The following is a 14,402-nucleotide window of genomic DNA, read 5'->3' on the forward strand; positions in this document are numbered from 1 at the left end:
CATCCAGCTCCCAAATAAATCACACATGGAGATTTATTATTACTTATAAACTCCCGGCCTTAGCTTGGCTTATTTCTAGCCAGTTTTTCTTAATTTAAATTACCCCATCTACCGTTTGCCTCTGGGCTTTTTTCCTTTCTTACTTCTGTAATCTTACTTTCACTCTTACTCTCTGGCTGGCTGTGTGGCTGGGTGGCTGGTCCCTTGTTTTCTCGCTCCTTGATCTCTCTTACCTCCCGATCCCTCTTTTTCTCCTTCTATTTATTCTCTCTGCCTGCCAGCCCCTCCTATCCTTTCTCCTGACTCACTATTAGCCGTTCAGCTCTTTATTAGACCAATCAATCTTTATTAGACCTGTGTTTTAGACAGGCAAAGTAACACAGCTTCACAGAGTTAAACAAATGCAACATGAAATAATGTAAAACATCTTTGCATCATTAAAACAAATGTTCCACAGCATAAACAAATGTAATACATCTTAAAGTAATATTCCACAACAACAAACACATAAAATAAATAAAAAAAACTTTCTTTTAACTTTTAGACAAATAATTTCTATTTGTAAAGCCATAGACATGAACTGCTAACATTGTTTTTCAAGGGACTCCACTTTTGGAATTTTCTTGTTCTACGTACAAGCCTGTATCATATGTCTTTCCTTTGTTAGTGCTCTGGCAATAAACCATTATTCAGAGGATATAGCAGGCTCAAGTATTCGCTGGAGCATGTGACAGAACAGACTTAGATGCCACATTAGAAACTAATAGAGCATCTTTCAACACGGGATTGACTGTGTATCCCCTATGATCAGAACATTTTTATAAAGATAATAAATAAAACCACTACAGTTGGATCTAATTAACTAATTACTATGATAGTTAACACAGCAGTTCAACTTAAGATTATGTTTGAGATGTCTGACTTTGGACAGGCCAATCACTTACAATTGCTATAAACTTTCATTTCTAATCTATTAAAAGGGGTGGTTACAATTCCTACCTCTAGTTATATGATGTCATGCACTGGGCACAGCGCTTGTCTCCACACAGACACACAGCTCACTACTGCCACACGGCTTCACGAGACTGATGGCCCTCCATTATTGAGAATGCCAAAGTTTCCTATCTTTGAATGGAGTGGAGGCCTGGCTACCAGAACAAGGAGACTAGGCCATCCATCCTCTTTTTCCTATGGGAGGGCCACCCCCAGGGACCCCATTCTTTGCTGTCTACCATTACCATCTACCTAGAAGCTGAGCTAGACATTCGGATCCCAAACACACACCAACTCCAAGTCGCTATAAGGCAAGTCCTGGAAGCGGAGCCCCTGAGCTGCCTGCTGGGTTGCTACTGAAGGGAGACAGATGTGAGGGGGTGTAGCACTGCCCTAACCCAGGTGCCCCTCTGTAAAAGTCTGGTCTTTTTCTAGCAAGAGGTATTTCTCTACAAGTACAATTTGAAGACTAACAAAGAAGGAACTCTCAGGTCAATGAAGTAACACTGTATCGTTACGGTGTCCGATTGCTACACTCTGAGTCGGGCTGGTTGGTTCAATCACACACCTGTCTCAGGAATAGTCCCACGATCTTCCTAATGACCACGGAGGAAGCAGGTGTGTCGCTCTTTTGTTTCCTGGTCATCCCTAGTGTTGAATCCTGCCATTGCTTGGGTTTCTGGATCACATGGCCAGCATGTGGCTGTGTCCATGTGGGTTTATTTTATTTTTTACATAATTTATTGATTCTTTGGGAATTTCACATCATGCATCCCAATTCCACTCATTTCCCAGTCCCTCCATATCCATCCTTCACCCTTGCAACATCCTCCCCAAAAGAAATTTAAAAAAAAATTAAAACCAACCAACCAACCAACCAGACAAAAACAAACAAACAAATAAAACCCAAACCACTTTGCTCCTCCATCTTTCTCGAGTCTCCAACACCTCTTCATTAATCTTAGTGGCATTGGGAGCCTCAGTGTGTCACACAGTAGACCCTTTTGTCCTATTAGCTTTCCTTGCAAATGTTCATTGCAATGAGTCATTGGTCTGGTTCAAGGCCTCTGGTTTCTGGTACACCATCATCAATGGACCCTCACCGAAACTCCTCTCCGATAGAGGCCACCCGGAGTCACGGAGATCCTGTGGGTATTGTTCTGCAGGACCAGTCCTTTCACATGCTCCAGTAGGTCATAAATGGGATAGGTGTTAGGGTGGGTCAACCCAAGGCCCTGATATGGGCCAGGGTGGTAGTTAAGCTGGTTAGATCTGGTCACTGGAGCCAGCCCCCTAAGGCAAGGTGCAGAGCCAGCTCTCCTACACCCATACCAACAAGACCAGCTCTCCCACGCCCATGGTGAGGGGTGGGGCCATCTCCTCTGAGTGCAGGGGGCCAGCTCTCCTGTGCCCAGGACATTGGGGTCAGCTCTCTTGCTGAAGTGTCCAGCAAGGGGCAGGGTCAGTGAAGGGCAGGGCCAGGTCAGCCTGGCTCTCATATTTCATCATGCATGATTCTTATGGCCCCCTGTGGTAACACAGGCCTCAGACATCAACACAGACCCCAGCTGCAGCAGGACCACAGACCCAGACATGGCCCTCACCAGCAGCTTGGGCTGGACATCACCACGGCTCCTGTGGCAGCTCAGGTCACCCAGACCAGCATGGCTCCAGTGGTAGCCTGGCTCTTGAATACCAACATGGTCTCAGGTGGCTGACCAGACCCCAGGCATTTTCACAGCCCTTGGTGGTAACAGGAACTACAGATGTCAGCTCAGACCCTGGACACAGGTCTGGACACAGATCCCGACATAGACTTCGGCAGCAGCTTGAGCCTGGATGACACCATGGCCATTCAGGTCAGCGTGGCTCCCGTGGCAGCATGGCCCTCAGACACCAACAAGGCCACAGGTGGTGGGCCAGCCCCTAGGTATCCATGAGGCCCTTGGTGGCAACATGGGCCATGGACTCTGGCTACAGTAGGACCACGGACCCAGACATGACCCTAGGCAGCAGCCCCTGTCTGTGAAGCTGCTGAGGGCCAGAGTTGCTGCTGAGGGCCATGTCTAGGTCCATGGTCCTGCTGCAGCTGGGGTCTGTGTTGATGTCTGCAGCCTATGTTACCACAGGGGGCCATAAGAACCATGCATGATGAAATATGAGGGCCCGGCTGAGCTGGCCCTGCCCTTCACTGGCCCTTCCTGTCACCATGGCCTTGGGTGGCAAGCAAGCCACCCAGATCATCCTGCTCTTAACTGCCTTCACTTCCTCCATTCTCCCTGTGTTCACAGCACGGGGACCATTCCACCTCCCCACCACACATTTGCTCATCATAGTGGCACCCTACTGCCCAGTGCCACAAGGTGCCAGGCAGGCCTGTGAAGATCTCCAGCCAACCCAGGTCTTGAAGACCCAGGCTGGCCTGTGGGTGGCTTCTACCTGCCTGAGCTGAGTTTCCTTGTGAGTTTATACATGGGGTTCTCTTCACACAAAGCAATTTCACATAGTACCAACCTTACTGGCTCCAGAAGGATGTTGGCAGGCAAGTTAAATGGAGCGTTAGATATTTGCGTTCTTCACTGCCCTGATGTCGCTTTCCTCCACCCCAGTCCCTGTCGCTGCTCCTCTCTGTCCTTCCTCATGCCTTTCTTCTCTTTGCGATGCAGTCCTTTCATAGCTCCCTCCCTATATATTATGCTATATTATGGTATTATAGCATCCTGAGCTATGCTATATATTATATTATATTGTATTGTATTGTATTGTACTATATTGTATTGTATTATATTATATTATATTATATTATATTATATTATATTATATTATATTATATTATATTATATATTATATCATAGCTGGTGAAATGATCAAAATAGAGTTTTAAATTTACTGCTCAGTAAGCTGTCGGACATTTTCTTGAAAACCATTCTGCACATATATTTCCAGAGAAATTTACTGTATGGGGCTGGAGAGACGGCTTAGTTAAGAGTGCTTGCTGCTCTTTCAGAGGTTCCCCAGTACCCGCACCAGACAGCTTACACCTGCCTGTAACTAGCTCCAGGGCATCCAGCAAGTTATTCTGGCTTCCAAGGGCACCTGCACAGAGGAACACACAGAGACACACAGAGACAGATAAGTAAATGATAAAATAAATTTTATTCAGATGTGGGTAACAAGCAAATTTGAACAAATGTTAAATTTCAATGGGGCCTATGTAGGCAGGTTAGTTCAATTCACACTCGTGTTTGAAGTTTTTTTTATAATAAAAAGGCAGAGCACACTAATGAGGTAACTTTTCTGTTTAACTTATAGTAAAGAGCAAAACCTGCATTATCTCCTGAGTTACAGATCCGAGGAGTATTGGATGTGTTTGGTGTCAGCTGTAACCCTTAAGACCGAATGATTCACACTAAACAACCTGACAATAGACCCAAGCACTGTTCTGCCTCCAAGTCAGTGATGACCCGGGATCCAGGAAGAGCAGTAATAACAGCTGGCCTGCTGGGGTTGCCTGTCTGTCCTCTGCACTGCTCACTCTGAGATGCACTCTCCAGGGGAATGGTTTGGGAAGGCAGGGCCTTGCGGAGGTGACGGGGCCTTTCAGGCTCCACCCTCATGGGTGGGTAATGCCTTAATGAGGGAAATGCATTTCTCTTGTGGCTCATGCTTTTTCCTCATCTGAACAGTGCTCCCCTCCACAGGGTGTGGTGTTCCAGGTGTCCTCTTGGGATAGGAGACCAGGCAGGTCTTCAACAGACACCATGTCCAAGGCTATCGAGATACTGAACTTCCCTGCGACCTACGTGTTTGTGTTCGTTATAAATGGCCAAGCCTGTGGCAAGCAGGCTAACACAGCGTCTTTCCTACGAATCACACCTTATCTCATGGGAACAGCACACAGACAAAATGGAAATTCTCACAGAGCACTCATAAAAGCCACAAGAAAGCTCTCTAAATACACCATGCGGTAAGAGCTCTTAAGTAGTTCCTGAGAACCAATTCTAAGAACTAATCATCGGGCTTTAGAGCACTGGCCCAACACGCATCAAAACAACAGAACAAGAAGGCAGCCTCAGACTGTCAGAAAATATTTATAAGCTATAAACTTGGTAAGAAATTAATGTAATATATATGGAATTGTAATTCAGAAGTGGTAAGAAACCCCCAAATAATTTGATTTTAAAACAAAACAAAAAGGCTAGGTTATATATTTCTTCAGAGAAGACACGCAAATTGCTAAGTTCTATGGAAAGATACTTAACATCACGAATAATTACCTGAAGTTAACAAAACCTCACCGAGACAGCAGCTCACTCGTTAAGAATGGCTGTGAGCAAAAAGACAGACAGCAAATGCTGCCAAGGGTGTGGGGGAGCAGAGCCAGTGTTGGGGAGAGGGTAAGGCAGTACTTCAGCTAAAGAACAACTCAGATTAAACGTACAACTACCCTATGAGCCTGTAACCCATTTCTAGATACTCACCCCAAATAATTGGAAGACAGCATTACAAAAGGTCTGAACATTCTCATGTTCGTCACAGCATTATCTGTAATAGCCAAGAGGTGGAAATGGCCTACACGTCCACCGTTTGGTCAATGAACGAAGAGATCCTGGCGTGTACAGACAGTGGAGTGCTGTCCCGCCTTTAGAAAGAGAATCCCGTGTGTGTGTGTCTGGATGAAACTGGAGAATATGCTAAGCCAAACAAATCAGGTCCCAAGGGGCAGGCATCACAAGGTTTCTCTCCATGTGATGGTTTACACACTGTCCCTACATGGTCCACTCCAGGAGGGGACAGAGGGCTCCCACTCACAGAAACGAAGAAGTTGCCCAGGGCTGCAGGGCTGAAGATATAGAAACTGTTCAGTGGCATACAATTTCAGTCATGCCAGCTGAGAAAGTTCTAGGTATCTGCTGCACTGGGTGCATATGATACGGCACTACACACAGAGGTCTGCTAAGAGCACGGACACAATCGAGCCCTGCTGACCACAACGCAGATTCTGTTCTAAGTAAGATGGGAGGCCTGGAGGAAGGTAAACAGGGGTGTAAGTCATCACACATTTTTCAACAACTCTAGCTGTGCTGTTCCAAGGGGTTGCAGGTGGCAGGGGCTGGAGCAAGACAGCAGCTGGGAAGTTGGATGAGAACAGTGGTCTGTGAGCAGAGACAAGCCATGTAGAGGAACAGACTCAGGGTGAGTTCTAGGCGATCGTGAGACATCAAGCAGGTGATCTCGGAGCAACCTGAGATGCAGAAAATAGGCAAGTGTATAAAGTGCCTTCCTAACAAGAGGTGGGGCCGAGAAATTGAAGGCTGGGTGACACGATAGGCTATCAACACAGCACCAGAGGAATGACGTAGTGATGATGTAAAAGAGCTGTTTCTAGCAGTGGTACCCAGCTGTGTCACTTAGCCTTTTTACCTGTGAGTGAGATGAAGAATCGGAGGATAATAAAACATGTCCAAAAAGCAGGAGCTGTGACCGGTGCACTAGAATCATGATTTTAAAAAGGTGTCAATTGCTGGAATGTTAGCTGAAAGTAACTAGATGAAATCTAACACATAATGTAACAGGTTCATATCCAATCTCTCTCTCTCACACACACAAACACACACAGAGGAAACACTCGAGGTAATCAACTGAAGAAAGAGTCAAGGTTTGTTCTGGTCCAGTTTTAGAGCTTTCAGCCCAGGGTCCTTTGGTCTCGCTGCTTTAATGCACAGAGGGATGGGATACAGTGAAGGAAACTGATCACTTTACAGCATCCAGGAAGTGAAAACAGAAGGGCTAGGGTCCCCCACTTCAGTGGCCTGTGTCTGATGACTGAGGGACTTCCCGTGTGCCCTGCTCTTAAAACTCCTGCCACCCCCAAGCTGAGGACACTTAACACTCATCTCTAGCAGTATGCACGTTCCTTTATACTTAAATACTTGAAATCTACAGTTTAAATAAGGGTCTCCGGTGTAGAGCAATTCACCTGAAAAAGGCCCACATCTTTTGTTAGCCACATGCTGTATGTTCCAAAAGTGTGATGCTATTGAAATCGCAATGTTAATATAATAAAAATGCCTTTTCAGGGGGAGAAGACTTGAGGGGCGAGAACAAAGGCAAACATTATCCTCTGCTGCCTGAGTGGCTGACTCAGGGAAAGGGATACGGAGACACTTGGCTAGGAGCCATACAATCTGATGAACAGTCAGTAATAAAAGTGTCCATATAGTCAGTCATAATAGCTTCCTCTGGCTTCCCCCAACTACTACATAACTTGAAGAAATGAGTATATTTCTCCTGGTTGAGAGAAAACCAGTTTTCAAGAATCACAAATCTTTGGTGTTAAGAGGCAGGCATGGTTGGTGTGGTGGCTCATGCCAGCACCCAAGACTTAGGAGTCTGATGCAGGAGGATAACCGGGAGTTTGAGGTCATCCTGGCTACACATTGAGTTCCAGGCCAGCCTGGCTACACAGTGAGTTCCAGGTCAGCCTGGCCTATGACAGTGAGACCATCTCACTGGGCTGGAAAGATGGCTCAATGGTTAAGAGCCATGTGCATGCTGGGCAATCAGGAGGACCTGAGTTTGCATCCCAGCTTCCATGTAACAAGCTAGGTGTGGTAGAGAGACTCTGCCTCAAAGGTAGAGAGTGATAGATATAATACTCTTCTGGACTCTGCACACACACCCTCCCCCCTCCCCCCACATACACACCATCTCCACCATCACCACCTCCACCACCACCACCACTACCACCACCATCCCACCAGAACCAGGGCCAGCACCCCACCACCACCACCACCACCACCACCAGAAAACTAACTTGTTCAAAAGTAGAAAGAGTTGAACACGGGTTCAGTTTCATACTCACATCCTCCACAAACACACACATGCATATGAAAATGTATACACAAATCTCTCGCTCTTTTTTGTTTTTCAAGACAGCCCTGCTCTGTCCTCGAACTCACAGAGATCCGCCTGTCTCTGCCTCCCAAGTGCTGGGACTAAAGTTGTTCACCACCATACCCAGCCACAAATCTCCTTTTAAGCAGCTTCAATTATCCAACCAATCTGAACGGTTGCCAGGGAAGTTCAAGTTGTAGCTGAAGTCTTCTTCTCAGGCAAGATGGACACCAGCTCCTTGCTTTCCTCCTTCAGGACTGGCACACCCCGGAACTCCCAATTCTATCAGGCGACTATACGCCTAGCCTTTGCTTTGCACCTCAGTCCACTGAGGACATTAGATAAACATATACACCTTGAAACAAGTGAGAGACGTTTTTCTAAAGGTCACTTCGAAAAACAGTATCCCACGTTACAATGTCTTTCAACCATCTGTCCCCCGCCCAGGCAACTCAATTTCCCGTTCTCCCCATCTACTGTGTCCCACAGGTAAACAGAGCTCTCACGCCCACCTGTCCACTTGGCTGACAGCCAAGATGAGTCTCCTGCTCTTCCGAGTTGTTCTTGACGGGCAGGGTGGTGAGTCGGACAACAACAACAGCTCACCGAGAGAGAGGAGACAAAGAACTTTCACTCCAGGCAGAAACTATGCCTGAGGATCTGCTCAGCCTCCACCCAAGTTCCTCTTCCATTTCTCTACCCCACCGTGGAAAGACTGCGTGAGTACAGGTAGAGGAGTGAAGAAACCACTCATTTAAACTAGAGAACAAACTTCTCAGTATTGTAAAAGATGGGGAGATACCCTGAGGTCAGACATCGTGACGTCAGAACCTGCATGTGTAGCCGGGAGTCGTTCCGATGCAGCTGCAGAGCGCTGGTCACAGGGTAAATCAGCAGCTCGGGTGGGTCCCTTTGTTCCTCCTATCTCCTCTGTCTCTCCACATCCCATTGGCAACACCAGCATTGCAGACAGCTAGGAGGAACCTCCACATCCAGCTCCCCACAGGGTACCCAGTAACCCGATCTCGCAAACATGCAGAGCAGAGGGTGGAGGCAGAAAAATCTGCCCACATTAAAAAGAGGTCCTTCAAATTCACTACCTTTCACACAATGTTAGCCATTTTATGTGTGTTAAGAATACTTTATTCCTAGGCTCTAGAATGAATCCTTTCAGGTTAAATGGCTTTAGCACTTCCAATGACTGGGTTGCTCACTACAAAGGATGCTTTGAGAAAGGATTCTTTCCTCGCTGATGTCTGCTCACCTCACTATCGCAAGACTATGGAAACGTTTCTTTCAAAAAAGCCTTTGTTTTATTTATTATTTATTATTTGTGTGTGTGTGGAGGGAGGGAGGAAGGGAGGAAGGGAGGGAGGGAGGGGGAGGGAGAGAGAGGGAGAGAGAGGTGTGGAATGTGAGTATCACAGTATGTGGCTGTCAGAGGACAACTTTGTGGAGTTGGACTACAGGCTTTCCTGGCAAGGGCCTTAACCCTGAGTCATTTTTAGGGCCATACAAAAGTTCTTAAGGTTGATTTTTTTTTTTTTTTTTTTTTTTTTGGTCTTTTTGAGACAAGGTCTCTCTATTATGTAGCTCTGGTTGTCCTGGAACTCTTTATGTAGATCAGGCTAGCCTTGAACTCACAGAGATCTACCTGCTTCAGCCTGTTGGGATTAAAGGCGTGCGCCATCATGCCTGGCTTTTTAGAGGTAGATCTTTAGATACAGGCAAATAAGAACATAAAACTTCGCCAAAACAAAGTTTTTAAGCGTACAAGAAAAACCAATGAATTCTTAACCCACTGAAGTCATATGCGAAGTTAACCTGAAAATGGACCCGCCTGCTTCGCCATGGGTGAATTTTCCAGGGGACTAAGCTGGACTTTACAGACTACATTACAGGGCAGAACTGAACAGAGCCAGCGGGGCTTTCGTTGGCCTGGTACCCCACTACCCACTCAATGTCACGCAGTCACTGGAGAGGAGACAATTTACCACCTCTCAAGACTCCAGTTCCACACCTAAGCGGGATGCGACTTCACGATCCTGTTTCTAGGTAGAAAAGGAAAACGAACAAACAGACACAAACAGACGAAGAAACCACCCCAGGAACAAAGCTTTCCAGCCGATGGGTGTTTAAAGGACCTTCGCACAGTAAATCAGCCCGCTGCTGTCCTGTTTTCTCCGCAGCCAGACTGAAATAATACAGCCCCAGCAGAGGTGTGAATTACCCCCATTCATCTTAATGGAGTGTTAACTTCAAAGGCTTGTTTTAACCATTTAAATGCTAAGCTCATGAGTAAACATTGTTAAGGGAAAAAAAAAGGTACAACTTAAAACATTCACTCTGAACATATGAAAGTAATTTACGGTCTTGGCATTTTGTCTTTTAATTTAGCAAATAACTCTCCGAATGTTAGGAAAGTGTGTATTTTGTGCGTTTCTTCGTTTTATTTTTAAATAGTTATTACCTAATAAATTATGACCATTAAGCCCATAAGGAGAAGGCCCAAATTTCCCAGAAAAAGTGCTGGGGGTACTAGCCCAAGGTTATGAAGGGGCCATGGCTCTTGCTAGCCTTTCTCATTGGCTTCCTCCAAAGTCACAGAAAATGTGACCTCAGACAGGCAACCAGGCAAGGCAAAATGCTGAAGTAAAAGCGACCACCTCCACCAACTATTTTTCTTGATAGTAACTCCATTTTGTGCAGTGTTACAAAAGATATTTGTCTCCTGCCAAACCTCCCAGGGCACCAGCTCCAGAACAGGTGACAAACGTATTAATTGATGGCCAGCTGTCACCACACTTAACATTTGCCCCTGGGGGCATCCTTGCATCTGTTGTAGATTTAGGGTTATTTTGGTATTACCAGAGTTAAGATTTATTTAAGCAGCTGAACACCTATGAGCATTATTTCATAAACAGAACAATAGGGTATGAGTAGCTCAGTCGACGAGCTCTGACCTGAAGCCGAAGGAGAGGCCATGCTTGCCCGTGCTGGGGCATGCGAAGTGCTCAGCTTCGGCGTGGCAGGAGAAGCACACAGCTGGTGTGGAACTGTGGGAAAGCACTAACCCCTGCTTCCGGGGCCAGCTCCTGGGGGGGGGGGGGGGTGAAGGCCAAAGAGACTCAGGTCAAAGTTATGCAAGATAGAAGATGAAAAATCCAAGACTTCATTCTGTGCCCTGGGGTAAAAACCATTTCATTTTACTGCTCCAGATAAGGGATCAGACAAAGGGGCAAACAGCAAGTAAGAAAGCCTAGCTGGTCTGCATCTAATTTATTAAAGGCCATTTAATCCTCCCAACAGTCACGAAAATGGGTATTAATTCCCTTGCATGGAATTGGAAGTAGAGGCTCAGAGGTTAAGAGTGGTATGGCTTTCATTAAGATCTGAATCCTGCTCTTCCGAACCCACAGCTTGGCCTTTCCCTGTTATACCCAGCGCTCTCAGGTTGCCAGCGCTCTCTTTGATCTTTCCAAAAGAGAAGCTCTGTTGCCACACTTTCAGCCTCTTTCCTAAGTGGGAGGCAAGAGGACACCTGCGAAAGTGTGTATTTCCATGTATGCAAATTATGGCTTTGCATGAACCTCCCTACTTTACAAGTCACCTGCAGCCGGCCGCCAAACACAGCACCCTTTACATGGAACCCTCATGGCAGAGGAGTCCCAGCTTCAAGTTTCCAACGGGGAACCATGTCAATGGTCCAAAAGCAATGTTTTACAATTTCTAGACAACGTATGAGACAGACCATCACTAGGTGCCTGTTTTCCAGGAATAATGTTACCTATTATAGTGACAACCTGACAAGGTTTGGGGAACTTTCAAACTCATCAAAGCAACAGGAAAACCCCAGGTAAGACTGGGAGGCAGGGCCATACCCAGTAGAGAAATCTCAGTTTCTGACCGACACTAAAGTTAACCTCCACACTAAGAATCAATTTTGTATAAAAATGTAATACACTGACTTCTTAATAAAACAAAATTGATTCCTTATATATTGTAGGGAGGCACACCAACTCAAGACTTTCTTAGAGGCCCTACTGAATGGACAAAGGGAACTTTAGGCCTGTGACCTTGTCCAGGGGTGGACTTGGCAGGGCCTGTCCAGGGCTGAAGCCCATGTCTCAGGAGTCAAGGTTACAGTTCTGGGACCTGGCTCTTCCCCTTGGGCTGTGGTTACCCATCCTTAGGCAGCTGTGTCTGAGGAATTCCATGTCCTCTTTGACAACATGTCTGACTTAGTTCTTTGCTCCCCTAGTTCCCTGGTAAACAGTATATACAATGCTGTACTACTGAATCAACTAGCTTGGCTTGGCGTAAAGCCATTAGCTTAGGCAAGACCTTTTGGTCTCTGCTATTGCTTTTGTCTCACTTACTTATTTCTCATCCCTGGTCCTTACTCTCAACACCTCGCTGTTTGGGGCCCTTATTTCTGCTGCTTCGGGTCAGTGTGTGTGTGTGTGTGTGTGTGTGTGTGTGTGTGTGTGTGTAGTAATGTTTTATGTGTACAACCCAACTTAAAAATGGGCAAAAGAATCAGCCACTCATCTAAGAAAATAGGCAGCGGCTGGTCACAGAAGCATGTGCGATGCCCATATCATTCCATTAGGGAATCTCAGAACAGAGATGCCACTACATCACACTCAGTTGTTGAGAACTCAGCACACCACACTACTAACACCAAATGCTGGGGAGGATATGGGATTATAGAACGCTCACTCATTGCTGGCAATAATACAAAATGTTACAGCAGCTTGGGAAGAGCTCGGCAGTTTCTTATAAAACTAAACATACGTTTACAAGGCAGCATGTGCTCCTTGGTATTTAAACCCCCTCCCTCCCCAAATGAACACATGACCATGTAAAAACTGCACACAAACATTTTTAGCACCTTTATTGATAGTTGGCAAAACTTGGAAGCAGTAGGAAGGTCTTCCATGAGGTGAGTGGATCAACAAACTTGATACATCCCTACAATGGGATATTATTCAGTATTAAAAGGAAATGAGCTATTACATGAAAGTCAGTCTGGAAATGCCACAGGGTCCTATGTGGTGGTATTGTGTTCCCCAAAACATATCATGCACCCTAATAAATTTATCTGGGGTCAGAGAACAGAACAGCCACTAGACAGACATAGAGGCCAGAAAATGGTGGCACACATGCCTTTAATCCTAGGCTTCTGGAGGCAGAGATCCATCTGGATCTCTGTGAGTTTAAAGTCACACTGGAAACAGCCAGGTATGGTGATTCACGCCTTTAATCCCACGAAGTGAGCCTTTAATCCCAGGAAGTGATGGCAGAAAGCAGAAAGGTATATAAGGTGTGAAAACCAGGAACTAGCTGGTTAAGCTTTTAGGCTTTTGAGCAGCAGTTCAGCTGAGATCCATTTGGATATGAGGACACAGAGGCTTCCAGTCTGAGGAAACAGGATCAGCTGAGGAACTGGCGAGGTGAGGTTAGCTGTGGCCTGTTCTGTTTCTCTGACCTTCCAGCATTCACCCCAATACCTGGCTCCAAGTTTGATTTTATTAATAAGACCATTTAAGATTCGTGCTACAGTCCTACATGATCCCAATCACGGCATTCTGGTAAAGAGATCAGTGGTGGCCAAGAACAAACCCTCACTCGGACCTTTATCATTCCTGGGTATAACGTGCTATACTGACACAAGGCATTCATATCAGGGAAAGCTTGAGGTTAGACTACCCTTGTTGGGAGTCATATGGAATCCCTTAGTTCATTTACTCAATATATCTGGAAACATAAAACTACTCTAAAAAAATAAAAGCTATTTTTTTTTAAAAAAGTCACAAATGGCAGGTATGTGCCAGGGTGATGGTTGGCATGTGCCAGGATGCTGGTGCACACCTTTAAGGCCAGCACTTGTAAAGTGGCAGCAGGCAGATGCTATGAGTTCAAGGCCAGCCTCGTCAATACAGTGAGATCCTGTCTCAAAAACAAAATAAAATAAAATTCCCACAAAAAAGAGTGACTCAACATATTTAAGAACAACATTTTGAATATTTCTAATTTTTGGTTAAAAATAAATTGACTAAATTCCTGCTGCTCTGTCTTGCTTTTCTGGTAATAATTTTCCTGAGTGTGATTTTCATATCCAATGCCTTCCAGAATGATTCCTTCTTGCTTACAGAGGTAAGTTATTCTTTATAATAGAAAAAATTTTTTTTCATTGTTGACCCAGTCAAAAATGATGAGTGCTAAACTGAAGCTCCCAACCAAGGCACCAGTAACGAGCAGGAGCAAGGCCTGTGGAGACAAAGCAGACCGTGAGTGTGAGCCTCTGTCCTTCTCTGAGGTGTACTTTCACGCAGTATCAGAATACAGGGTCTCACTCTGTAGCTCAGGCTAGCCTCAAACACTCAGCAATCCTCCTGCCTCAGCCCCCTAAGAGCTGGGACTACAGGCATGAGCATCACACCCGACTCCAAAATGTACTTCATATATGAAGATACATATTGACTTAGACATAAACATAGTAATAAAAT

The 14,402-nt window shown here is 45.7% G+C and overlaps 1 protein-coding gene across 2 annotated transcripts in view; it reads right to left on the reverse strand.

Moving 5' to 3' along the window:
• The window catches only part of Slc38a6 (solute carrier family 38 member 6), an 84,334-nt gene that overhangs the window by 4,227 nt on the left and 65,705 nt on the right, over window positions 1–14,402 (reverse strand). Inside the window, exon 16 of one of the 2 annotated variants that reach the window (XM_052739599.1) lies at window positions 12,771–14,163. The exons of the other annotated variant lie outside the window; for it this stretch is intronic. Within the exon in view, the coding sequence (XP_052595559.1) occupies window positions 14,062–14,163 (102 nt within the window). The 3' untranslated portion in view covers window positions 12,771–14,061. Of the gene's footprint in view, window positions 1–12,770; window positions 14,164–14,402 lie in introns of those variants that run through there. 2 annotated transcript variants of the gene reach the window in all.

This window comes from Peromyscus californicus, unplaced genomic scaffold (genome assembly GCF_007827085.1).
Source record: "Peromyscus californicus insignis strain IS unplaced genomic scaffold, ASM782708v3 Scaffold_15__1_contigs__length_86483966, whole genome shotgun sequence".
In the NCBI taxonomy this organism is placed as follows: domain Eukaryota; kingdom Metazoa; phylum Chordata; class Mammalia; order Rodentia; family Cricetidae; genus Peromyscus; species Peromyscus californicus.